Below are 25010 nucleotides of genomic sequence, written 5' to 3'. Positions count from 1 at the left end.
ATCTGGTTGATCCTCTCAACTTGCCCATTGGATTGGGGGTGATAGGCAGAGGAAAAGTCCAATCTCACATCCAGGAGTTTACAGAGAGCTCTCCAGAACTTAGAGGTAAACTGAACCCCCCGGTCGGACACAATGTGAAGAGGCAAGCCATGCAAGCGGAAGATGTGCTGGATGAAGAGACTTGCCAGACGAGGAGCAGAAGGTAGGCCGGTCAGCGGGATAAAATGAGCCATCTTAGAGAACCGGTCCACCACCACCCAGACAGTGTTACATCCTGCTAAGGGGGGAAGGTCTGTGACGAAGTCCATCGCAATGTGCTGCCAAGGGGCATTGGGTACAGGCAGAGGTTGAAGCAGGCCGGCAGTCTTGGAGTGAGTCACTTTGTTAGAGGCACACACCGTGCAAGCAGAGACAAAGTCCAGAACATCCTTAGGTAGCGTGGACCACCAAAAGTGACGAGCAATTAGGTCTCGGGTTTTACGGACACCGGCGTGCTCAGCAAGTTTAGAACTATGTCCCCAGCGGAGAATTCTACTCCTGTCTGCCAACCGAACAAAAGTCCTCCCAGGAGGGATGTCTCTAACCTGCAGAGGAATAGCAGTGACGATGCTGACAGGGTCTATGATGGTCTGGAGGGACTCCACCGTGTCTTCCGTCTCAAACGATCTGGACAGGGCATCGGCCCTCACATTCTTATCCGCGGGACGGTAGTGGAGCGCAAACAGAAAACGGGTGAAGAACAGCGACCACCTGGCTTGACGAGGATTAAGTCTTTGAGCGGACTGAAGGTAAGTGAGGTTCTTGTGGTCGGTGAAGATCAGGATGGGGTGAGCAGCGCCCTCCAGAAGATGTCTCCACTCCTCCAGAGCCAATTTGATGACCAGCAGCTCCCGATCTCCAATGGAGTAATTGCGCTCAGCAGAAGAAAACAGTCTAGAGTAGTAGCCACATACTACTGCCTTTCCTTTGGAGCTCCTCTGGAACAGAAGTGCACCTGCACCGACAGAGGAAGCGTCCACTTCCAGTGAGAACTTCCGAGATATGTCAGGGTGATGGAGGATCGAAGCTGAAGTGAAGGCTTTCTTCAGGCTATTAAATGCAGACTCTGCCTCTGGAGTCCACACTTTGGCGTTCACACCCTTCTTGGTAAGGGTCGAGATGGGAGACGTCAGAGAAGAGAAGTTAGGAATAAACTGCCGGTAGAAATTGGCGAATCCCAGGAACCGCTGTATGGCCCTTAAGCCTTGGGGACGTGGCCACTCCAGGACAGCCTTCACTTTCTCAGGATCCATCTTGAGGCCTTGATCCGAGATGATGTAGCCCAGGAAGGGCAGTGAACTCTTCTCAAAGACGCACTTCTCCAGCTTGGCGTATAAATGATTCTCCCTCAATCGTAGTAGAACCTGACGAACATGCCTCCGATGAGTCGTCTGATCTGGGGAGAAAATCAAAATATCATCGAGATAAACAACAACACAGACATAGAGTAGATCTCGGAAGATGTCATTAACGAACTCCTGAAACACTGCGGGAGCGTTACACAGTCAGAAGGGCATCACCAGGTATTCGTAGTGCCCGTCCCGGGTGTTAAATGCCGTCTTCCATTCGTCACCCCGGCGAATCCGGACTAGATTGTAAGCCCCACGCAGGTCTAGCTTAGAAAAAATTTTGGCCCCTCGTATGCGATCAAATAGCTCAGAGATGAGTGGCAATGGGTATTTGTTCTTGACTGTGATCAGGTTGAGGCCCCTGTAGTCAATGCAGGGACGAAGGGATCCATCCTTCTTTTTAACGAAGAAGACTCCAGCCCCGGCTGGGGAGGAAGATTTTCGTATAAAACCCCTCTCCAGATTCTCCTTTATATAGGCCGACATGGATAGAGACTCAGGCAGGGAGAGAGGATATACCCGTCCACGGGGAAGAGAGGCATTAGGAACCAGTTCAATGGGGCAGTCATAGGTGCGATGTGGAGGCAGCGTCTCAGCCTCCTTTTTGCTGAAAACATCTGCATACTGAGCAAAATGGGGAGGCAGTCCCGACAGCGACTGAGGCAGAGAAGGCTTGACAGGATGGATCTGCAGCAGATAACGACCATGGCACTTGGAGCCCCATTGGAGAACCTCTCCAGAATTCCAGTCCAGGACTGGGGCATGTAGTCGAAGCCAAGGCAGGCCCAGCATAACAGGATTGATGGCCTTGGGCAAAACAAGGAACGAAATAAATTCAGAATGAAGTACTCCAACCTGGAGCTTCAACGGCTTGGTTCTAGAGGTAATGGGATCAGGCAGAGGCAGTCCATTAACTGAGGCAACAGCCAAAGATGTCTCCAGGGGAACTGTGGGCAGCTGAAGATGATCCACAAGCTCTTTCTGGATGAAATTTGCAGCAGAGCCAGAGTCAAGATAGGCAGAGACTTGATGCGTCCTGTCGCCGGATACCAGGGTCACAGGAATAGTCAGTTTGGAAGCGAATCCTCTGTTAGATTCTGTTCCACCTACTGTTGTCTCTCCAACCAATCCCATGCAATGGGGTCTCTCCGGCCTCTGGGGGCACAGACGCACAACATGGCCTCCATGGCCGCAATACAAATGAAGTCCAGAAGTGCGTCTGCGTTGTCTCTCCTGGGTAGACATTTTAACATGATTACTCTGAATCGGGTCCTCTGGTGGGACGACTGAGGAGGATTGCGGGACAGCAGAATCCAGCCTGGGAAGTTCTCCTTCCCGGAGAACCTCTTGGGAACGTTCCCGGATCCTCATGTCGACACGGGAGGCGAGTAGGATAAGATCGTCCAGGGTAGATGGCAGATCGCGAGCAGCCAGCTCGTCCTTGATCCCTGAAGACAGTCCCTGCCAGAATGTAGCCACCAAAGCCTCGTTGTTCCAGGTCAATTCAGCAGCCAGGATACGGAACTGAATGGCATACTCGCCCACGGAGAGGTCTCCCTGGTGTAGGGTCAGCAAGGATGCAGCAGCCGAAGAAACTCCCAGGTTCCTCAAAGATCGAGCGGAAGGTCTGTAAGAAGCACTGCAAGTCCCGGGTCTCTGGTCCCTGATGTTCCCACAGAGGATTGGCCCATGCCAGGGCTTTGCCGGTAAGGAGAGAGGTGATAAAGGCGATCCTGACGTCATCCGAACAGAAGGACCTGGCATGTGGTCTGAAATGGATCAGGCACTGATTCAAAAATCCCCTGCAGGACCTCGGATCTCCGTCATAGCGTGGAGGTAGCGGCAAGAAACACAGGTGGTTGGTACCGGTACAGACAGGAAGTGTAGAAGGCGGAACGGCAGGAACGGGTGCGGTGATGACTGTGGACGGAGCAAGCAGCCGATGGGCTATGGCGTTCACCGACAGGAGGAGCTGGTCTTGTCGTGACTGGAGATCCTTCATCTCAGCCAGCATGGCTTGTGTAGTCAACGTCTCAGGTTGGCCAGCGGGGTCCATGGCCTGAGCGTACTGTCACGAAGCGGGTTAGTGGACCCACTAGGCCGTACCGCCGCAGCGGGGAGGCAGCTGGCCAAACAGGACACCCCAGAAATACAATGTCCCGCACAAGGGTACCTGAATAGTCCAGATGGTGGCCGCAGCTCTGGCACAGATGAGATGGGTGCAGCAGATGGCGCCAAACGTGGCGGATGACACAGGAGCCGCAAGTTGCGCCAGACGTGGCGGATTCCTCCGGACGTGGCGGATTCCTCCGGACGTGGCAGATAACACAGGAAGTGGCGGATTCCTCTGGACGTGGCAGATGACACAGGACGTGGCGGATTCCTCCGGACGTGGCGGATGACACAGGACGTGGCAGATTCCTCTGGACGTGGCACGACTAGATACTAGGGCAAAGCACGGGAAACCGGAACGGGGAACAAGGTACGGGTAACAACAGGAACGGGAAACACTAAGGGACCATTTGCAAGACAGACTGGGAAAACTAACAACGCTCAGGCATCGAACTAGGGGGCTGGACCCCTCTTATAGCCCAGGGTACTCACGGGTCAAAGGTCGTTCAAGATGTCCGGTGCGCGCACCCTGCGGGCTCCGGCGAAGGTGAGTGGATGCAAGCGCTGGCGTCTCCTGAGGAGGAGGCTGGGGCCAGCGCTTGCCGACTCGTGGCTGCGGCTGTCAGCGGGAGGCTGGAGCTGACAGCCCGCAGCCACGGACGTTACAGATAAATCCTCCCTAACTGACTAAATATAGAGCTTGATACCAATTGTTTTATTACAAAATAAATAAAATTATATACTGTATGACTAGGATGTATTTTCAATGCTGAACTGGCTCTGATCTGTAAACACTGCTTTATCATGTAATGGAATCTGAAATGGTGATCGCTGAGGAAGCTGGAAAGTCTAAACCGGTCGGTACCATCCAAACACTCTGTGAGGTTTTATGATATGTTTTAATGCAAGTTTTTCCTCCTAAGCGTAATATTAAAGGATAGGGAAACATTTTAATACTGCACGCAGTTTTCCTTTTTTTCTTGCCCCCGACATCCTACGGATAGAGCTGCTAAGGGATGCCCGACGCAGGTGTTTTCTGAGCTGCCACAGCAGCGCTTTAACATTCGCTGTGAAAAACAAAGTACAACTGAGGAATTTTGATCCTTGAGGGTATCTGTACCAACGGCAACTGAGAAAAGGAGTGCTCACATTGGGAATGCCGAAAGCAGGGAGAAGACCGGGGATCTTATGTCTTTATGTCCACAGTGTTGGACAGGTTCAGAGAATCAACATTTTAACCGCTTTGTGGTATCGAAGTTGAAGCGTATATAAGCTCTGTGTCCATTTTACTTTAGAATTATTGGAATGTCCAACAGTCGCGACTTAAAGGGAATCTGTCACCAGCCTTTCACCTATTAAACCAGAAATACCTGGTGGAAGTGGGTGAAAAATTGTTTCTATGTAACCTATAATTATCTTCTAAGTAGGCTCTACCTTGACTGACGCATGCGCACTATCTCAGATGAGAATTTGGCATTCAGGGCGAGCTAATTTTCGGCGGAGGGCGGGAATTAGAAGAGGAACGAACTAGGCTGCCGGATCATTACCATAAAAGTATTTACAGTCGGAGGAGGAATTTAGGAGATGGGATAACGGCAACGAACTTTTGACTGCAACGGCCAGCAAGGTGTGAATAGAGTTCAATAGGTGAAATGCTGGTGACAGAATCCCTTTAATATAGAACTAGTTTTTTGAGCTGCTAGTTATATTGCTTTACCATATTTTTGCTCTGTTTTTTATTTATTTTTGTTCTCCTAGAAGATTTAATATAGTAAGGTTTCAAAAATGACGAAAGTCCATAGAGTTCAGCCTATGATCTTGCAATGTTGATCAAAAGGCAAACCCCCCCCATGAGGCACAAGCAAATTCTCCTACCAGATTCAATCATGGAAGCACCTGTTCAGTGCTGAAATGAGCAGCCTTTTTCAAAGAGAATTCAACAGTTTCACTGCTCTTACAGTAAAGAATCCCCTTCTATGTGTAGAAACCTTTTTTCTTTTTTTTTGTCTATACGTAGTGGATGCCCTCTTTTTATACTACCAGTCCTGTGTTAAATTAGATCATTAGACAAATCTCTGTATTGATCTTTGACATGTTTATAATTAGGTCACCCCTCAGCCGTTTTTTTTTTTTGTTTTTTTACTAAAAAGGAGCAGCAAACATGTTATCTGATTACTGTGGTTTCTAAGTGCAACTCCTTGACTTTGCGTGTGTGTGTGTGTGTGTGTGTGTGTGTGTGTGTGTGTGTGTCTGTCGAGTCAAATATCCACCTCCAAGTTATCTTACCTTTTAATAGTCTTGCTATGTGCACAAAATAAATTAAAGGTGTGTAGGCTGTTCTATCTCCTAGTCTGGTTTAGGACCGATTCTGTGCTCTTTTTGCTTAAAGCGTACCTAACTTTTTAGGTAACTTTTCAGAATAAGCTGCCATATGTGTGTACATGAGAAATAACACTACTTCTCCTATGTAAGTACCCCTAGAGAGACTTCCCATTTGTTGGAAAGGAAGCCTGATAAAATAACTCTCCACATACCCAGTCAGGTTTCTTGTGCTCTGGATGGGATTGTCTTGTTTGATAAAACACTTTTCTCTGGATTGCCGACCCCCTAGCAAGTTCTTCAGGAGAAAACTTAAGCCAGGGGTGGGTAAGTCCCTCTTCTAGAGGCACCAGTTTCCTCTGGGGAGGTAGTCTTGATCCTGCTGTGGTGCGGTTTCCTCTTGAGGGAGAGCGTTCTCCAAGGGTCATGCTCCAGCTCCGTGGTCAGGCTGTGGAACCAGTGTGAGACTGAAGTACCATGGGCCTTCCACAGGAAATGCCAATAATGTTGATAGATGCGGGTTCCTGCTCTGGGACCTGCACCTCTATCTAGAACTGGCGGCAGGATCCAGGCGGAAGCCAGTGGAGAGGGGGTCACACGTGCGCGCAGCTCTCTATTCTGTTCAATAGCAGTTACGGAAGCCGCACGCGTGACCCTCTCTCCAATGGTCTCCACCTGGATTCTGCAGTCTGTTCTAAATATAGGTGCAGGTCCCAGAGCTGGGACCCGCATCTATCAACATTTTTGCCATTTCCTGTGGTTATGCCATAAGTGTCTAAGATGGGAAATCTCCTTTAATACAATAGAGTGAAATCCAGTGACTCACTGGTGACGTCTTCTCAGTTTGGAGTCGCTCACTTTTCCTTTTCTTCTTCATCTGGCCTAGATTGCCCTGACTCCTTCTCCCGACTACGAATCGCCTCTGCAGAATTTGCAACACAAACATCTTTGGCTTCTCGCTTTTCTAGCACCTCCCCACCCTCTACAAAAACCTCATCATTTATAGTGCCCCAGATGAAAATAATGCCCCCTAGGTGCCACACACGATAATCGTAACCCCTTTAGGCCCCACAATAATAATCGTGCCACACACCGCTCCCTGTAGATCGTGCCACACACGGCCCACCTTCTGTAGATTGTGCCACACACGGCCCCCATCTTGTAGATAGCCACACACAGCCCCTCCCCTTGTAGATAGCACCACACACAGCCCCCCCCCCTCTTGTAGATAGTGCCACACAGAACCCCCCTCCCTAGTAGGTAGCGGTACACACCCCCCCTCCCTAGTAGGTAGCGCCACACAGCCAGTACCCCCCCAAAAAAATAAATGATTGTACAAACCTAGCCCCTTTCGCGCGACGGACAGAGCGTTCAACTGTCTCAGACGGGACACTTGCATAGGCCGGCGCAGGGACTCAGTCCCAGCATCTTATAGGCTGCAGGCCTGCAGCCTATACTATTCAATAGTATCTACATCCGAGGACGCAGATACAATTAAATGTGGTAGTCGCTAGCACCGGGGCCCCCTCCGGTGTTAGCGACGCCAACGGGCATGAGGGGACCCATGCGACATGGCCCATAAATGATGTGCCGGGCGGCATGGGCCCTGTAGCAGCTGCTATGGTCGACAGGGGGGCCCTGGGCAATTGCCCAGTTTGCCACCCATTACGCCGGCCCTGCCTACAAGCGTAAGCATCGGGGCAGGGAGGCAAGCTCTCTCTGCTCTGCTGCTGGATAAAAGCCGCTCACTGCTTGGCCCCACCGAAGGATCCGGTCCTCTGGTGGGCCAGTCTGACTCTGTCTGGAACGCGTGGATCTGCGTTCGGCATCTTCCGGCGCACTTTGGTGTTCACATCCGGGCTGGCGGCGGCATGTTATTCTGGCAGAGGTGATGTGCCTTTGTCCCAGGAAGTGGTGTTCAGGCGGGTCCCAGCAGGGAGGAGGGGCTCACAGCGCGCCGTTGCCAGAGGGCCTCTCCAGCCAATTCTAGAAAAAGATGGCTCCTTCCTCCGCTAGACCACCAGATGGATACCCTAGGGGAAGCAGCAGGGTGCGGTTACCGCTCGGACGCCACAAGCTCTTCTATTCCGGTACTTTGAAGATGTGGTCCTCTACAAGGTTAGGACAGAATATTTTTCTAATCTTGTCCTTTTTTTTTTTTGTACATTATGTTTTTAGGCCAGAGAGGGTCGTAGAATTTTTTTATATAAATCTCGTAATAAGGAGTATTCTGTATGTAACAAAAAGTTAGTATCTTCTTATAATAGAAGGATATGTAAATTTTGCCTAAAGTTATCGCTGAGGACTCCACTAGTCTTTCATCTAGTATTAAAAATATTGTACTGGCGGAAATTAGAAATTCCCTTAAGTTACTAGGGAAGAAGAGAGAGCTATCTTCTACCCCTACTGGTAGGATGAACATATTTGTGAAATTGCATTATGTATAGTTTATTTTAAACCATGATTTATTTTTATAATTTTTACTTTAATCCATATTTCTACTGTTCGCATTTTGAGTTTTGGCCTTTTGTACTGTTCAAATGTGTGAAATAGAAAACCCCCCTGAATTGGGCTCCATGCACACGAACGTGCTTTTGCGGCCGCAATTCCCCCGAAAATCCATGGGAGAATTGCGGCCCCATTCATTTCTATGGGGCCATGCACGCAACTGTAGATTTTACGGTCCGTGCATGGCCCAGGAGCCCGCACCGCAGTAAGAACAGAACATTGAAAATAATGGCCGGGCCATGTTCATGGCCCGCGATTTGCGGGCGGCTCGCGGCTGACAGTCCGTTGCCGGCCGACCCGAAAATCACGGCTGTGCACATGGCTACGGTCGTGTGCATGAGGCCTTAGAACGCTAAAATATCTAATTTATTAATTAATCCATAAAAGCTGGGCTAAACTAGCCAATATATTCCCAAAAACTTTCATGCTAACCAGGCAGCGAAAACTGAGGTGAAATGTCAATAGTGAGCAACTGGTATAACAAATACCACGCTAGACTATTATTGTTATAACCTCTCCCGTTATCAGCATATATATTTGTCCCTGCCTGGACTAATAACCAAAACCAGCTTATATCATTACACAAAACATCTAATGGGTTTCTACATCCCTTTTAAGCCGGATGTTTCCTCAAAGGTGTATATTTCTGACAAGGGGAGGTATACTATTTTCTGTGTACATTTTCAAGCCCCCCTGCCAGAAAAACTTTTTTAACAAAACGGCACTGGTGTCTGACCGTAACACGAGCGGCAGTGCACCACCTATTTTTAGCTAAGCCAGGCCCACCCGAGGCAGGACGAGCCCACTCATCCTTTCAATGAAGCGGCGCAACGTCGGCATGACTTATATCCACCGCCAAAAACCAGCCTACACCATCACCTATAGATCCCCCTCATAGAAAACAAATATAAGATATATTCTCATTGAGCCCATCCGGCTTCACTGTTCTGAAGACAAATATCCAGCGTGCTTCCCTTTTGCAGGATGCATTTATCCCAATCCCCACCTCTCAGTTGAGGGTAGAAAGTAATAGAAAATAAAGCTCCTATATGGGGCGCTCCCGTTTGGTGGTATATGCGCACATTTTCAATGACGGAAATAAAGTTGTTTCATTTATATTGAATGACTTTAAATAACAACAAACAAAGGTAAATCGTGCAACGCGTTTCGACCTAGGTCTTCATCAGGCTTATCAAATAAACAGACAATTACTTTCCTTTTTATATCATCCAAAGGGAATTACTTCTGGGTCAAAGGTACAGGTGATCGTTCTGGGAGGGAGTGATAAACTCAGTTGGGGGTGCACTTTCTCAACTCCTTGAATTTTCAGGTGATCTGGATTCCCCTCATAATTAGATCTACTAAAGGCCCTTTTACACGGGCCTATTATCTGGCAAACGAGCGTTCACAGTACTCTCATTCTCGATCATTGCCCTGTGTAAACAGGACAACGATCAGTCGATAAACTAACTTGTTCAACGGCTGATTGTATAGTTTATGCAGCCTAAAATATTATAGTTGTCTGCAGCACAACTCCAACAGGGAGACGTGCTACCGACATGATAGAAATGTATGGGGATGAGCGATCGTATTAACGAGTGCTCGTCCCCATACATAGCTCCTTGTGAAAGGAGCAAACGCGCGCCGTTTATCGAGCTATCTCGTTGATTGGCACTAGTTTACACTGCCCACGTCGGGGGTGATGGTGGTTCCTCCTGATTACCACCTGTAGAAACTGGACAATGAGGACACTTAGAGGATCTGTCACCTGTTTATTAATACCCTATCTCCTAACTAATCTAATAGGCGTATGATGCTGATAACTGCAGTGTAATTTTTTATTTTTTTTTACAAAACCTTTATTATTTGCAAAGTTATGTGCATTTTTCTAAATATGCTAATTTGGGTATACTTGCCAAATGGGAGGTAACTTTTCTTTTCATTCTGGGCGGTGTAATGTTTTCTGTATGACGCTGTCCAATCAGCATCATACAGTTCTCCTCTTCCCAGCGCAGCAACACAGCGTGATCATATAGAATACAGCTTCCATTCTTGACTGTGTTTTTCTACTGGTGATATCTCTGGTTGTTTCACAGCAAGAACTTCAATCCTGGTGCAATATCAAAGATTATAATCTCTGCTTTTATTATGCCGATAACCACTGTTCCAGGTGGTCAACAGACGGAGATATGGCTATTTGAAGTGATTCCCCCTCCCCCTTCCCTCCAGCCTCCATCTCTCACCATGTGTGAAAATGCTGTAAGCTGATAGGACGGCGTCAAAAGCTGTGACGTAGCTGCACCTCAGGAGAATCGCTGGTGTTGACATCCACTTGTCTAGTATAGCCTCATTTGCATACTTAGAAAAAAAGCTCATAACTTTTAAAGTAATAAACGTTTTGGGACACAATTTTCACTAGCATTATCAGGGTAACTGCGCCTATTAGATAAGATAGGCGTTTGTGCATTACTAAACTAGTGACAGACCCTCTTTTAATGGTTGCCAACTGCACCTCTGTGACTCTTCTCACTGTCCAACTGCTGGAGACACTACTTGTGGTGCCTGATTAGCCCATTATTACCGAAGGTATTTTAAACCTTAATGACCAAGCAATTTTTTTAATTTTTTCCATCGTCTCATTCAAAGAGCTATAACTTTTTATCTCTGTCGACATAGCTGTATAAGGACTTGTTTTTTGCAGGACAAGTTGCATTTTTAATAGCACCGTTTTGGGATACTTGTAATTTATTGATTAACTTTTTTGGTGGGGTAATAGAAAAAAACTGACATTTGGCCACTTTTTTTTTTGTCTTAAATTTATGCCGTACAACCGTGTGGTATAAAAAAAAAATATAACTTTATTTAGCGGGTCGTTACGATTGCGACGATACCAAATGTATGTAGTTTTATGTTTTACTACTTTTACACAGTAAAAACATTTTTTAATTTTTTTCTAAATTTGTTTTTGATTCGCCATATTGTGAAAGACATAACTTTTTTTATTTTTCTGCTGTATGAGGGTTGTTTTTTTGCGGGATGACTTGTTTTTATTGGTATCATTTTGGAGTGCATGCAAACTTTTTGAAGGCAGGATGAAAAGAAAACCGCAATTCTGGCATTGTTTTTAATTTTATTTTTTACTCTTTCACCTTGCAGGCTAAATAATTATATAGTTTTATATATGGGGTCATTACGGTCACGGCCATACCAAATATGTGTAATTTTTAACTTTTTTCATAATAAAGTATTTTGTAAGGGGAAAAGTGGGTAGTTTTTTTGTTTTTTTTTTACTTAGGACTTTTATTTATTTATTACAAGCTTTTATTTTTTTTTGTAATTTTGTTTTTTAGTCCCACTAGGGGACTTTACTGTGCGATCTTTTAATCGCTTTTATAATACACTGCAATACTTCTGTATTACAGAGTATTGTGCCTGTCAGTGTAAAACTGAAAGGCATCTGTTAGACCATGCGTTATTATTTCCAATAAAACGTAGAAATTTAAAATTTCTTCAAGGCATAAAGAAGAAAAAGCATCTGGACATTTGAAAACAAATTTCTCCCGATTATGACAATACCCCATATGTCGTCATACACTTCTGTTTGGACACACAGCGGGGCTCAGAAGGGAAAGCGCACCATTTGACTTTTGGATCTCAAATTTTGCTGGAATGGTTTTCGGGTGTCATGTGGCATTTGCAACGCCCCTAAGGGACCAAAACAGTGGAAACCCCCCCAAAAGTGACCCCATTTTTTAAACTAAACATCTTAAGGACTCTATCTAGGGGTATAATGAGCATTTAGACCCCACAGGCCTCTTGCAGAATTTATTGGCATTAGGCCGTGAAAATGAATAGAAATTTTTTTTCATACTCCCAAGGCATAAAGGCGAAAAAACACCCCAACATTTGTAAAGCAATTTCTCCCTAGTACAGCAATACCCCATATGTGGTCATAAACTTCTGTTTGGACACACGACAAGGCTCAGAAAGGCAGGAGCGTTATGGGTCATGCAGATTTTGCTGGTTTGGTTTTTGGGCGCCATGTCGCATTTGCAAAACTCCTGACGTACCAAAGTGCAGTGGAAGCCCCCTGGAAGTGGTCCCATTTTGGAAACTACACCCCTTAAGGCATTTTAAGGGGTGTAGTGAGCATTTTGATCCCACAGGTGTTTTTTCATTAGAAATTAATTAACCCTTTCAGGACTGAGCCATTATTTGCATTTTCATTTTTTACTCCCCGTCTTCCAAGAGTCATAACTTTTTTATGAGTGGCGTGAGGGCTTATTTTTTGCATAAGCAGTTCTCTATTGGCACCATTTAAAGTACCATATAATGTACTGGGAAACTGAAAAAAATAATAATTGCGGGCTGAAATTGGAAAAAATTTATTTCTCCATTGTTTTTTGGGTTTCGTTTTTACGGCTTCTACCGTGTGGTAAAAACGACAACTTAGCTTTCTACTGCGGCTCAATACAATTACGGTGATACCAAATTACGTGACACCAAATTTATATAGGTATTTTTATATTTTACTACTTTTACAAAGATAAAACTATTTGTTAAAAAATTAATTGTTTTTGTTTCACCACATTCTGAGAGCCATAACTTTTTTTATGTTTTCATCAATTGAGCGGTGTGATGGCTTATTTTTTTGCGGGACGAGCTGTAGTTTTTATTGGTACATACAACTTTTTGATCACTTTTTATTCCATTTTTCTTTAGAACGAACGTGACCAAAAAAACGATTTTGGCATTGGATTAAAATTTTCACTGTGCAAGTTAAATAATGGTTTATTGTAATAGATTGTACTTTTACAGATGCAGCAATACCAATTTTGTTTCTTTTTAGTCTATACTTTACATTACTTTTGAGTAAAAATGGGGAAAAGGGGGTGTTTTGAACTTTTTCATTTCTTTTTGTCACTACTAATCGTTTTAATTATTTATTTTTTGTACACATTCTATTAGTACCCCAAGGTGACTTGAAGCAGCGATCGTTAGATTGCTGCTACAATACACGGCAATACTAATGTATTTCAGTATATTGTAATTTTTACGGGCTTGTTTAACAGCGCGATCACTGTTCCTGGCCGTTTGTCCCAGGTGTCAGCTGTAATTCGGGCCTAGTGCATGAACCCACTCCATACATCACCCCCCGCACTACGACGTGCTACTATGATGGAGTGCGTGAAGGGGTTAATGCGCAGCGGATGGTGCGAAGTGAAAATTGCAAATTTTCCACTGATTTGCCCAGTTTGTGCCACTGATGACAAATACCTCATAAACTGTTAAACGGGTTCTCCCGGGTATGGCGATACTATATGTGGACGTAAACTGCTGTTTGGGCACGCTGTAAGGTTCAGAATGGAGGGAGCGCTATTTGACTTTCGGCGCACAGATTTTGTTTGGTAGTTCTGTTTGGGGTTTTGCTGGTATTTCAGTTTATAATGTGGGGGCATATGTGCGGTGAACATCAGGGCATAATAAGGGGGTATAATAATGTAGTAAATAATAATCTAAAGGTGTGTAGCCAGTGTCGCACTGATAAATGGTGCCCAATCTTTTCCGCTTTTGGAACAAACTCTGCACATTTTTTGCCACCATATTTTATTTTTTTTCTCCAATGGAGCTGTGTGAGGGGTTATTTGTTGCGGGACAATCTGTTGTTTCCATAATCTTCTTTCTCCTCAGCATAATGACCGCAATAGAGAAAAAATCACAACCGTCCATCTCAATTGCAAGCAGAAATTAAAACAAACCATATGCTAGAGAACCAGCAAAACTGAGCAGTTCTGTTTCCTCGCCAAACCCGTGGACTGCAAATGTATTAGCTCACCCTCCAACCACCTCCTGAGATCAGCGCAGTTGGTTTTCATACATGTCCAGTCACCAAAGTGCCTCCTGTTGAGTGGCAAAGAAGTCCGTGAACACTAACGCCACCACTCACATCTGGGCCTTTCAGCCATTTCTTGATGTCTAGGAACTGGAGCCTCTTGAGTTGAACCTCTGCCGAGTAATCCGAATATTAGGAAATCTGAGTCCTACAGATTTGTAATAGATGGGTAATTCAGATGTCTCACCAATCTCTCGCTGGTCTTGAATATAAGGTTTTTTTCTTTGTAATGTAGCAGCTTAACAAGCACTGGTTCGAGAGGTCCAACCCATTGGGCTTGGGGGTGTAGGGACCCTTTGAGCCCTTTCCACCGCATAAAGTGGCGTCCGATTAGACCCATCTACTTGTTCAGGGACCCCAACATACAAATGTTATTTTGGCGTAGTTGATTGTTCAGGCTATCTGTCTTGGCCTGCAAAGCTTTCACAGCCTGGGCACCAGAGTCCACCTCTGCTCTATAGGACGTCTAATAGCATCTTCCAATGTACTGATGTGGCCCTCTGCCGCTGTGGTGCATTCAGTTACCTTTTGCGAATCGTGGTGGATAATAGAAAGGTCCTCCCTTACAGTGTCCACCTGACTAGTCAGTCCAGCCAATGAAATATTACTATGGTTTACTGCAAGACAGACATCTACTATGGTTGGCTCCTTCTGATGTGGTGTGGCCCTAGTCTTAGAAGTGCATGTTGACCCAGCTGACCATTTCCCGTTCTCCTCACCCCCCCCCCCCCCCCCCGACTCCGCGATGTAAACGGAGACCAATGTTGTGCATCGATCACAAATGGAGGGGACATCCGCGTCTATCGCCCTGAAGTCCTCGAAGTATGCCGTGTAAACTTCCCCAACTTTTCTGCTGCCGCCTCACTGTAGTCTCGCTTTACGTCCTGCTGCGTAGACGGGCTGGCACCATCTTGTGTCTTCATCCCCGCCAGCATTTGTGTTCTTCGTTTGCGGGTCATTTCAACAAACTCCCAGTCCGTATTAAGCTTAGAAGATGCTCTGTTTGACCCCAGACTGGTAGAGGCAGCTACCTCACCCAGAAAGTGTGTCTCAGTGGCGGGAGCTCTGGATTCAGCGTCCACTCACATAGCTAGTCAGACCACACCCCTGGGACAACCCTACCTCTATGCTGGAGCCTCATCAGTTGTGAACTGCGCACACTCTATGGCTCTGGTCACCGCGGACAGGATCCGGCAGCCACATCATCATCTTAATGGTGACAAGAACCTGTACTTTACCGCTGGGTAACCAGAAGGGTAGGGGAGCTATCTGGTCAACAGCAGGTTCAGTGGCCAGGTTAAATTTACAGCAACCGTTTACAGGTTGCTTGACTGGGCCAGTTTTTGTTTTTTTTAATAATTGCTCCATCTGCTGGCTAATAGTGGAAAATAATAACCATTCATTTGTTTCATATTTCCTTACCAGTGGGAAAAAAAAGGACATAATAAAAAAAAAAAAAAAAAGACAATTATTAAATTAAAAAAACAAATTGATGACACATTCCCTTTTGGCTTTAAATTATTTGTATTCTCTGACAAAATAAAGTAGAACATTGTGGTGCTCTTTTTACAACATCTAGCACCCCCTGCAATCTTCCTCTTCTCCTCCTCTCGTTTCTACATCACTGTGAGCGCCTAATTAATATACACAAAACCATCATTTACATAATATGCACTGTTCCATGTACTCATATAAACTTCCCTTCAGTATGGACGGTTGCCAGACTTTTTATAGACTCCCTCTAAAGAGGAGAGTAAGTGGATTTATAAAATGAACTTACTGAGTCCTAGTGGACTCAACGAGTCCTTTAAAGGAACAGTGTCATCACAAATATTTTATTTATATGTTAAAGATGTTAGTGCCTTAATATAAACGTTTATTTTCATTTGTGTGTTTGTGTTTTACTGTTTCTTTTTTTCACACTTTTTCTTCCCTATGGGGGCTGCCATTTTTTGTTCCATTTCTGTGTGTGTCGATTAACGACACACACAGACATGGAATACGGCAGCCACAGTCCCATAGGGACTGCGAACGGCTCCCGTCCCATTGACTGCCGTGTACGGCGTCTGTGTGGGAACTGCGCATGCGCCGCTCCCACACAGTCCTATTCGAAATTGGCGCCGTCCGGCGCCATTTTCCTGTGGACCGGAAGTCGCGGCCGGACAGTGATATTACTACTTCCGGTCGCGGCTTCCGGACAAGTGCACATGGGACAGCGGCAGCAAAGGGAGCGGACGGGCCGCGGCGGCAGGAGCAGGTAAGCGATTTCAATGTATGTTAGTGTTTGTGTGTGTTTACTACTGCATGCAAACCTACTACACTGTGAGTTACCTCAAAAAATGGCGACACACAGTGTAGCAGGTTAAACCTTTCAAACCCCTCGTTTATCCCGGCACTAGCCAGGATAAAGGAGGGGGGGATGCTGAGCGCTCACTAGAGCGATAGCTTTTAACCCAATGTTGCAATGCTGCAATTTTGGGAACTAGCTCCAAACAGCTCCATCTAGTGACCAAAAATGGGTAGTATTATAAATTTTGAAAAATTTGAAAAAATTTATAATATTTCCTGACTCGCGAAAAAAATAAAAAAAATTTGAACAATGTTTAATCACCCACACACTAAATGTTTAAATTTTAAAAAAAAAACATGTTTTTGGGGCGACACCATGCCTTTAATTTTGGCTGTTTTCTCTAAATATGCCAGTTATGCCAACTGATATAAATCTGGTTGTTTTTTCATAAAGGGTGGGATATTCAATAAAATAAAAACACCCTAAGAAAAATAATGGAAACTCTATGAGCTAGCTAAAGAATGACAACCACTTTGTCAACAAATAATCAACAATGTCATTTATACTACCAATATAATTCGGACTAAATGGGATATAGTGTGTGGGTCATTAAAAGAAAGATCCTTCACACCGATATTCGTAATGGTGTGCTTTTCCTGCTATATATGTATGACTTTCTCTTGGAAATATTATGCAAAAATAGCAATAAAAATGTAATAAATTAAAAAACAAAAATAAATAATAAATACTTTAAAAATTAAAGCATAAAAATACAAATAACGATTGGCATAATTTCCGAATGCCTAACAAAAAGAGAAAGTCAAAAAAACTACAAGTTACACTAATATGATATCCTTAGACTCTATTTGCTTATTTAATAACAAGCAAACCATATATATGTAATATTGAAGTTACTATATGAGATGACAAGACTTAACTAATAAATTATTAATTGTTTTTGTTAAACACATTCAAGTATGGGATATAACCTGGTGGAAATATCCTGTTACAAATGTAACAAATACTCACACTATTGTATTCTCAACAAGAGATACGTAATAACAAGTTACCCTTTTATGTTGATTGGCCAGTCAACCTCTGGCCTATAAAAAGGACCAGAAACAAAATGTTCCCGCCTCCGGAAGAAGCGGACTCTGATCAGCGAAACGTACGTCGGAATAATAACGACCAGATAATAGGGAAACTAATAAAGAGGGAGAGATTAGAATAATACAATACAGCTAATCTTACTATAGCCAAAGATAGCCCCCAATCACAACGGGATTGAGCGAGTGTAGTGGCGACACCAACCGTTCATGCCGCCTAGCCGTCGAGTGCTGATGACGTCACGGCACTCACGGCTGACACTCTGAATGCTGCAGGCGCAATACAGCCTGTGATCTCGATCTCGCTGTTTGGAGGTGTGTGGCTGCGGACTGGGAGCTTGTCTACCCCAGTGCAGTGAAAGCTGCGATCCCGGTCTCGCTGCTCGATTGACAGGTCCTAGAGCAGCGACACCCGGGACAATATACAAAGTCCGGACGCACAAAAGGACGGACTGGGAGACTCGCTTTCTCCCAGTGCAGTCAAAGTGATATATGAGTCCTGATACACACAATAACGAACTAGGAAACGTACCTTTTCCTTTTGCAATACATCCTAGCTCGCTGGCGTAGCTATAGGGGTCGCAGCGGTCGCAATTGCGACTGGGCCCCGAAGCCAGGGGGGCCCACAGCCCCCCGCACCACATCAATAAAAAGTTACTATAGTAACTCGGGCCGCGGGCCCCTGTTACTATAGTAACAGACTTTACTTACCTTCCTGGTTCCGGATCGCAGCAGAGGTCCTGACGTCAAGCGCTGTGCGCAGCGCATGACGTCACAGCGCTATGCGCCGCGCACAGCATTGAGACGACAGAACTACCGCCGCGGCTGAAGAGGAAGGTAAGATTAGCCCTGACTGGCGGGGTCCGTCTCCCGGGACCCGCCAATCAGCTGTTTTGAAGGGGCCGCAGCACTCGTACAAGAGCTGCTCCCCTTCATTCCGGTCACACTGTGAATCGGTGTCGGCGATTCACAGTGTGAGCGAGTAGTGAAATGAAGGGGAAGCAGCTCTCGTACGAGTGCTGCGGCCCCTTCAAAACAGCTGATTGGCAGGTCCCGGGAGACACATCAGCTATTGCTGGCCTATCATGTGGATAGGCCATCAATGTTTAGGGACTGCACAACCCCTAAGCCTACGATGTAGCAGGCTTAGAGGGCCCATGAGACAGGATCACAGATTGTGTGATCCTGTCTGCTGGGCCCTGTATCTAAGCCAATCACATGGTAGGCTTAGATACATGGCCCATGCGTGATCCTGTCTGCTGGGCCCTGTATATAAGCCAATCACCTGGTAGGCTTAGATACATGGCCCATGTGTGATCCTGTCTGCTGGGCCCTGTATATAAGCCAATCACATGGTAGGCTTAGATACATGGCCCATGTGTGATCCTGTCTGATGGGCCCTGTCTATAAGCCTACCACACTGTAGGTTTAGCTACAGGGCCCCAGCACACAGTAATCTTATACTGTATAAGATTACTGTCTGCTGGACCCTGTATCTAAGCCTACGTTGTGGTAGGCTTAGATACAGGGTCCCACAGACAGTATCACACATGGGCCCTGTATCTAAGCCTAACACGTGTTACTAATCGTTTTTCTTGTGTTATCTTACAGATTCGGTCGTTGGACTACGGCGGATTCCAGGACTACTTCGATGACGGCTTTTTTTTTTATTATCAATAAAATGGTTAATGAGGGTTGTGTGTTTTTTTTTTTTTTATTTCAATAAAATATTTTTTCTATGTCTGTGTTTTTTTTTAAACTATATTACTACCGCCTTAGTAATGGCCGCCGGCTGATTGACAGCATCCATTGCTAAGGCTGGGCTTAGTGTTAGCCGGTGCAGAGGCTAACACTAACCCCCATTATTACCCCGGTACCCACCGCCACCAGGGGTGCTGGGAAGAGCCGGGTACGATCCAGTACCTGACCATCTGTAGTGATGGTCGGCCACTGGGGTGGCCGCAGGCTGGTATTATCAGGAGGGGAAAGGCCAGATACAGTGGCCCTTCCCACCCTGGTAATGCGAGGCTGCTGCTGCTGCTTTATTGTATCTGGATGGTTATGAAAAATGGGGGGAGACCCCACGTCATTTAAAATAAATAAATTTTAAAAACATAATTGGAAAGAACGATGTCGGGTCCCCCCCCCCCGCCCAATTTTCATAACCAGCCAGATACAACACGGCAGCAGCAGGCAGCATTACCAGGGTGGTAGGGGCCACTGGTTTTGGCCTTCCCCAGCCTAATACTACCAGCCTGCGGCCACCGCGGTGCCTGCCCGTCACTACAGATGGACGGGTACTGGTTTGTACCTGGCTCTTCCCAGCATCCCTGGTGGCGGTGGGTACCGGGGTAATAATGGAGGTTAGTGTTGGTCTCTGCACCTGCTAACATTAAGCCCCAGCTTAGTAATGGAGGTTGTCAATCAGCCAGCGGCCATTACTAAGGCGGTGATAATAAAGTTTAAAAAGATACAAGCACATAGAAAAAATATTTTAATGAAATAAAAACACACAACCCCATTAACCATTTTATTGAGAATAAAAAAAACGCCGTCATTAAAGTCCTCGAATCCGAAGTCCAACAACCGAACCTGTAAAAAAAAACACAAATGCACAAAAATAATCAGTAACACATAAAGAAGCAAAATTATTATTCTTACCTTTCCTGGGTCCAGCGCTGGGGCCGCAATGTCAGCGAGCTGAGCCCTGTATCTAATCCAATCATGTGTGATACTGTCTGCTGGGCCCTATATCTAATCCTATCATGTGTGATACTGTCTGCTGAGCCACTGTATCTAATCCTATCATGTGTGATACTGTCTGCTGGGCCCTGTATCTAATCGTATCATGTGTGATACTGTCTGCTGAGCCACTGTATCTAATCCTATCATGTGTGATACTGTCTGCTCAGCCACTGTATCTAATCTTATCATGTGTGATACTGCCTTCCGAGCCACTGTATCTAATCCGATCATGTGTGATACTGTCTGCTCAGCCACTGTATCTAATCCTATCATGTGTGATACTGTCTGCTCAGCCACTGTATCTAATCCTATCATGTGTGATACTGTCTGCTGAGCCACTGTATCTAATCCTATCGTGTGATACTGTCTGCTGAGTCATTGTATCTAATCCTATCATGTGTGATACTGTCTGCTCGGCCACTGTATCTAATCCTATCGTGTGATACTGTCTGCTCAGCCACTGTATCTAATCCTATCATGTGTGATACAGTCTGCTGAGCCAATGTATCTAATCCTAGCCATTGTTTATAGGGTCGTAGTGCTATAGATATGCTATGCTGTCTCCTATACACACATTTATTTTTTTGGGCGGACACATATGTATTGGGGCTATTTCCCCTGACATTTTAAGCCCTGAGGGTATGTTCACACGGCAGCGTCCGTTACGGCTGAAATTACGGAGCTGTTTTCAGGAGAAAACCGCTCCGGAATTTCAGACGTAATGGCATGTGCAGGCGTTTTTCGCTGCGTCCATTACGGACGTAATTGGAGCTGTTTTTCCATGGAAAACGGCTCCATTTACGTCTGAAGAAGTGACAGGCACTTCTTTGACGCGGGCGTCTTTTTTACGCGCAGCCTTTTGACAGCGGCGCGTAAGAATTATGACCGTCGGCACAGAACATCGTAAAACCTATTCAAATGAATGGGCAGATGTTTGCCAACGCTTTTGAGACTCATTTTTGGACGTAATTCAATGCTAAAATGCCCGAATTACGTCCGTAAATAGGGTGTGTGAACCCAGCCTTAGTGACGCCCCGGCTGCTAGTGCTGCATTGTTAGGAGACCCAGCGATGCAGCTGAAAGCTGCGGACCGTCGGCCATGAGGAGTTTGCGGGGGGGGGGGGCCCAATAAGAACTTTTGCATCGGGGCCCATGAGCCTTTAGCTACGCCCCTGTCCTAGCTGCTTGTATGACACAGGCTGCAGCTTTAATCCTATGTTGTGTGAATTCATGGACTAAGTCATAATCACAATACTAAGTTTTTGGAGTACTCCCTCCTTTTTCCCATGGATGAAGAATAGCCATATAATGGCTTCTTAATCAATGGGATTTGAAATACATAAAAACACTTACAACAAATGAAGTCATAAAAATACCAAAAAGAATTAAATAAAAAAACAAAACGAACAAATAAATAAAAAAAATAGTTGGCTGTGCAATAAGGAAAACGGGACATTGCACAATAAATTCCTTTCCCTATAACAGTCGGTATCAATAAAAATAATTGAAGGCGACAATCAATCTTGGTCTATTTTCCTCTCTCCCCATACCTACAATTTCTATGATTCAAACAGGTGGTGTACACCAGAGCAGGAATGGTCTCTATAATTTTAAACTTAAAATAAATAAATAAATAAAATAGGAGGTTCATCCTTTATAACTTTCATGTTAAATTACCACTTGCCACCATTCAATTGGTGTTGAAATACCCACTTAATTGGATTTGCTATCTTTAATGGATTGAAGGAAAAGAAGATGGAAAATAATGCAGACTAATAATGTATTCATATCCATATTATTATTATTATTATTCATAGTTCATTGTATTTTCAGTCTAATGTGGAGCACTTGACAGAAAAAATGAAGACCGATATACAGAGAGGACTTGTCCTGAGGTATGATTTTTTTTATACCATTATTTACAAAAGTTTAAAAAACTAAAAAGGGAAAGTTTTGCTAGGACGGAGGCTGTCTTTAAAAAGGCCATAAGAGAATGTTTAGGAATGGAACTTGTGTATAGTCTGCTCAGAATCCCAGATAATCAGTAGACCATCCAGCCTCCAGTTATTTTCTGTTATAACGGCCTCCTTGGCTGCCTCCAAGATTTGTACTTCTTACCAGGTGTGGATTAAGAGTACCATGAGCCCCGGGCAGTTCACAAAGTGTGCCCCCCCCCCCCCCCACACACACACACACACACACACACACACACACACTCTGAAGACACCATACCATACTTTTACAGATTTCTGTTTAGGCGACCACAGATCCGGCACAGTTTTGAATTTGTTGTAAAAACTGAATGAACCATACAGGAAAGCAGAATGCTTTGTCCCTAAAAAGATCAGGGGCTCTAAATTGTATGTGATTTCTAGCTAGAAAAAAAAATCTGCTGTGTGTGAATGTAACTTTAAAAAAACAGTCTCTGTTGTTTAAATCTACATTTACCTTAATATAAGGTAAATATACAGCACCAGACCCAAGCTCAGTACAATACAGCACCAGACCCAAGCTCAGTACATAAATACAGCACCAGACCCAAGCCCAGTACATGAATACAGCAGCAGAACAAGCTCAGTACATAAATACAGCACCAGATCCAAGCTCAGTACATGAATACAGCACCAGAACAAAGCTCAGTACATAAATACAGCACCAGATCCAAGCTCCGTACATAAATACAGCACCAGACCCAAGCTCAGTACATAAATACAGCACCAGACCCAAGCTCAGTACATAAATACAGCACCAGACCCATGCTCAGTACATAAATACAGCACCAGACCCAAGCTCGGTACATAAATACAGCACCAAACCCAAGCTCGGTACATAAATACAGCACCAGACCCAAGCTCGGTACATAAATACAGCACCAGACCCTAGCTCGGTACATAAATACAGCACCAGACCCTAGCTCGGTACATAAATCCAGCACCAGACCCAAGCTCAGTACATAAATACAGCACCAGACCCAAGCTCAGTACATAAATCCAGCACCAGACCCAAGCTCAGTACATAAATACAGCACCAAAACAAAGTTAGTACATAAATGTAGTACCAGAAAAAGTACAGCTCCGTACAGAGATCACTTGCCATTTCAGTGCAACCACTGCCATATAGGTTTGTACAGTGTAAAACTACAGTTCCCAGCATGGCCCGAACAATGGTAAGGATATGATGGGAGTTGCTATTTAACAGAAAAAAAATCATACCACCCATCTTGCTGCAGATCATACCTGGACTACAGTACTGGTTAGAGGCAGAATAAACATTTAGAGTGAGTGACCGTAGCCGTCCGATTCTAGCCGTTCTTTTGCTCTTTTCTTCTCCATCCGGTCCATACCTCTATGATGACTTCTCCCGGCCATGGCCCATTTCTTCAGTTTGCCGCTCAGATGTCTTCAGCGTCTCAGTTTTCAAACGTTTATATGTGCAGAAATGAAGATAAATTCTCATGGTGCCTCACACTATGCCCCTAAATGTAATAGCGCCATACACTGGGTCTCAGATTATAAGTGTACCTCACACTGTGTCCCACACACACAGTGACCCTGTAGATAGTGCACACTGTAAATAGTGCCCCCCCATATTTCCCCCTGTAGATAGTGCCCCCTGTAGATCATGTCCCTCATAGAGCCCCCTGTAGCTAGTGCCCCCATACATGGTGCTTCCCATAGAGCCTGCTGTAGATAGTGCTCCCATTAGAGCCCCCTGGAGATAGTGACCTACAAAGAGCCCCTCTGGAGATAGTGGCCCACATACAGCCCCCCTATAGAAAATGTTAACTTAAAAGAACAAAAAACTTTATATACTCACCTGATCCCTTCCCCGCCCATCCTTTGGCAATGCAGGCCTGGTCTCTTCTGACCAAGTCTGCTGGAGCTGAACGACGCAAGCCGTGTGATGACGTTATTGCGTCGCTTACGTAATTGAAAAGCGCTGAATGGCAGGGCAAAGAACTAATGTAATTCAGCCCCTTTCAATGTTGAAAGTGGCACGATGACGTCATTGTGCCACTTGCATAGCTGAATGGCAGGGCAAGGAACATTCTTGCCCTGCCTTTCAATGATGCAAGCGGCACGATTGTGATATAGACAAATATACATGCAAAGAGATTCCAGCATCCACCATATTTTACTGTATTATATGAGGATTATGCACTACAAGAACTGTGTAGAAAAATTAAAGACGCTCAAAAATCTGTTCTTGGATGCTGCATAAGTTAGACAGAAAAGTAAGGATTGAATCCAGCGCCGAGTCCTTTGGGTCTGTTAAAATAGGAAGCTTCTTCCAAGTTTTATTTTCAACAAAGTTAAAAACAGCAAAAATAGTGAGTACGGGTATTTCCAAAGTACAAATAGAGGGTTTAGCAGTGTGAGCGGTGCCTACGCGTTTCTGGCGCTAACTGCGTCCTTAATCAGAAACGCGTAGGCACCGCTCACACTGCTAAACCCTCTATTTGTACTTTGGAAATACCAATACTCACTATTTTTGCTGTTTTTAACTTTGTTGAAAATAAAACTTGGAAGAAGCTTCCTATTTTAACAGACCCAAAGGACTCAGCGCTGGATTCAATCCTTACGTTTCTGTTTATGCTTATACGTGTACCGACACGAGGACCCGTGCGCGAACGATACAACACATCCGTG

At 45.0% G+C, this 25010-nt stretch overlaps 1 protein-coding gene across 3 annotated transcripts in view; it reads left to right on the top strand.

The window, feature by feature from the left end:
- The window catches only part of PFKL (phosphofructokinase, liver type), a 175090-nt gene that overhangs the window by 131663 nt on the left and 18417 nt on the right, over positions 1–25010 (top strand). For all 3 annotated transcript variants that reach the window (XR_012849520.1, XR_012849521.1, XM_075829946.1), the window contains exon 18: positions 22195–22256. Coding sequence is in view for 1 of the 3 variants with exons in the window: in XM_075829946.1 (XP_075686061.1) it covers positions 22195–22256 (62 nt within the window). In the remaining 2 variants the exon portion in view is untranslated. The remainder of the gene's footprint in view (positions 1–22194; positions 22257–25010) is intronic.

This window comes from Rhinoderma darwinii, chromosome 6 (assembly GCF_050947455.1).
Source record: "Rhinoderma darwinii isolate aRhiDar2 chromosome 6, aRhiDar2.hap1, whole genome shotgun sequence".
NCBI lineage: Eukaryota > Metazoa > Chordata > Amphibia > Anura > Rhinodermatidae > Rhinoderma > Rhinoderma darwinii.
Note: the sequence above shows the minus strand (reverse complement) of the source record. Positions and strands in the feature narration are given on the sequence as shown.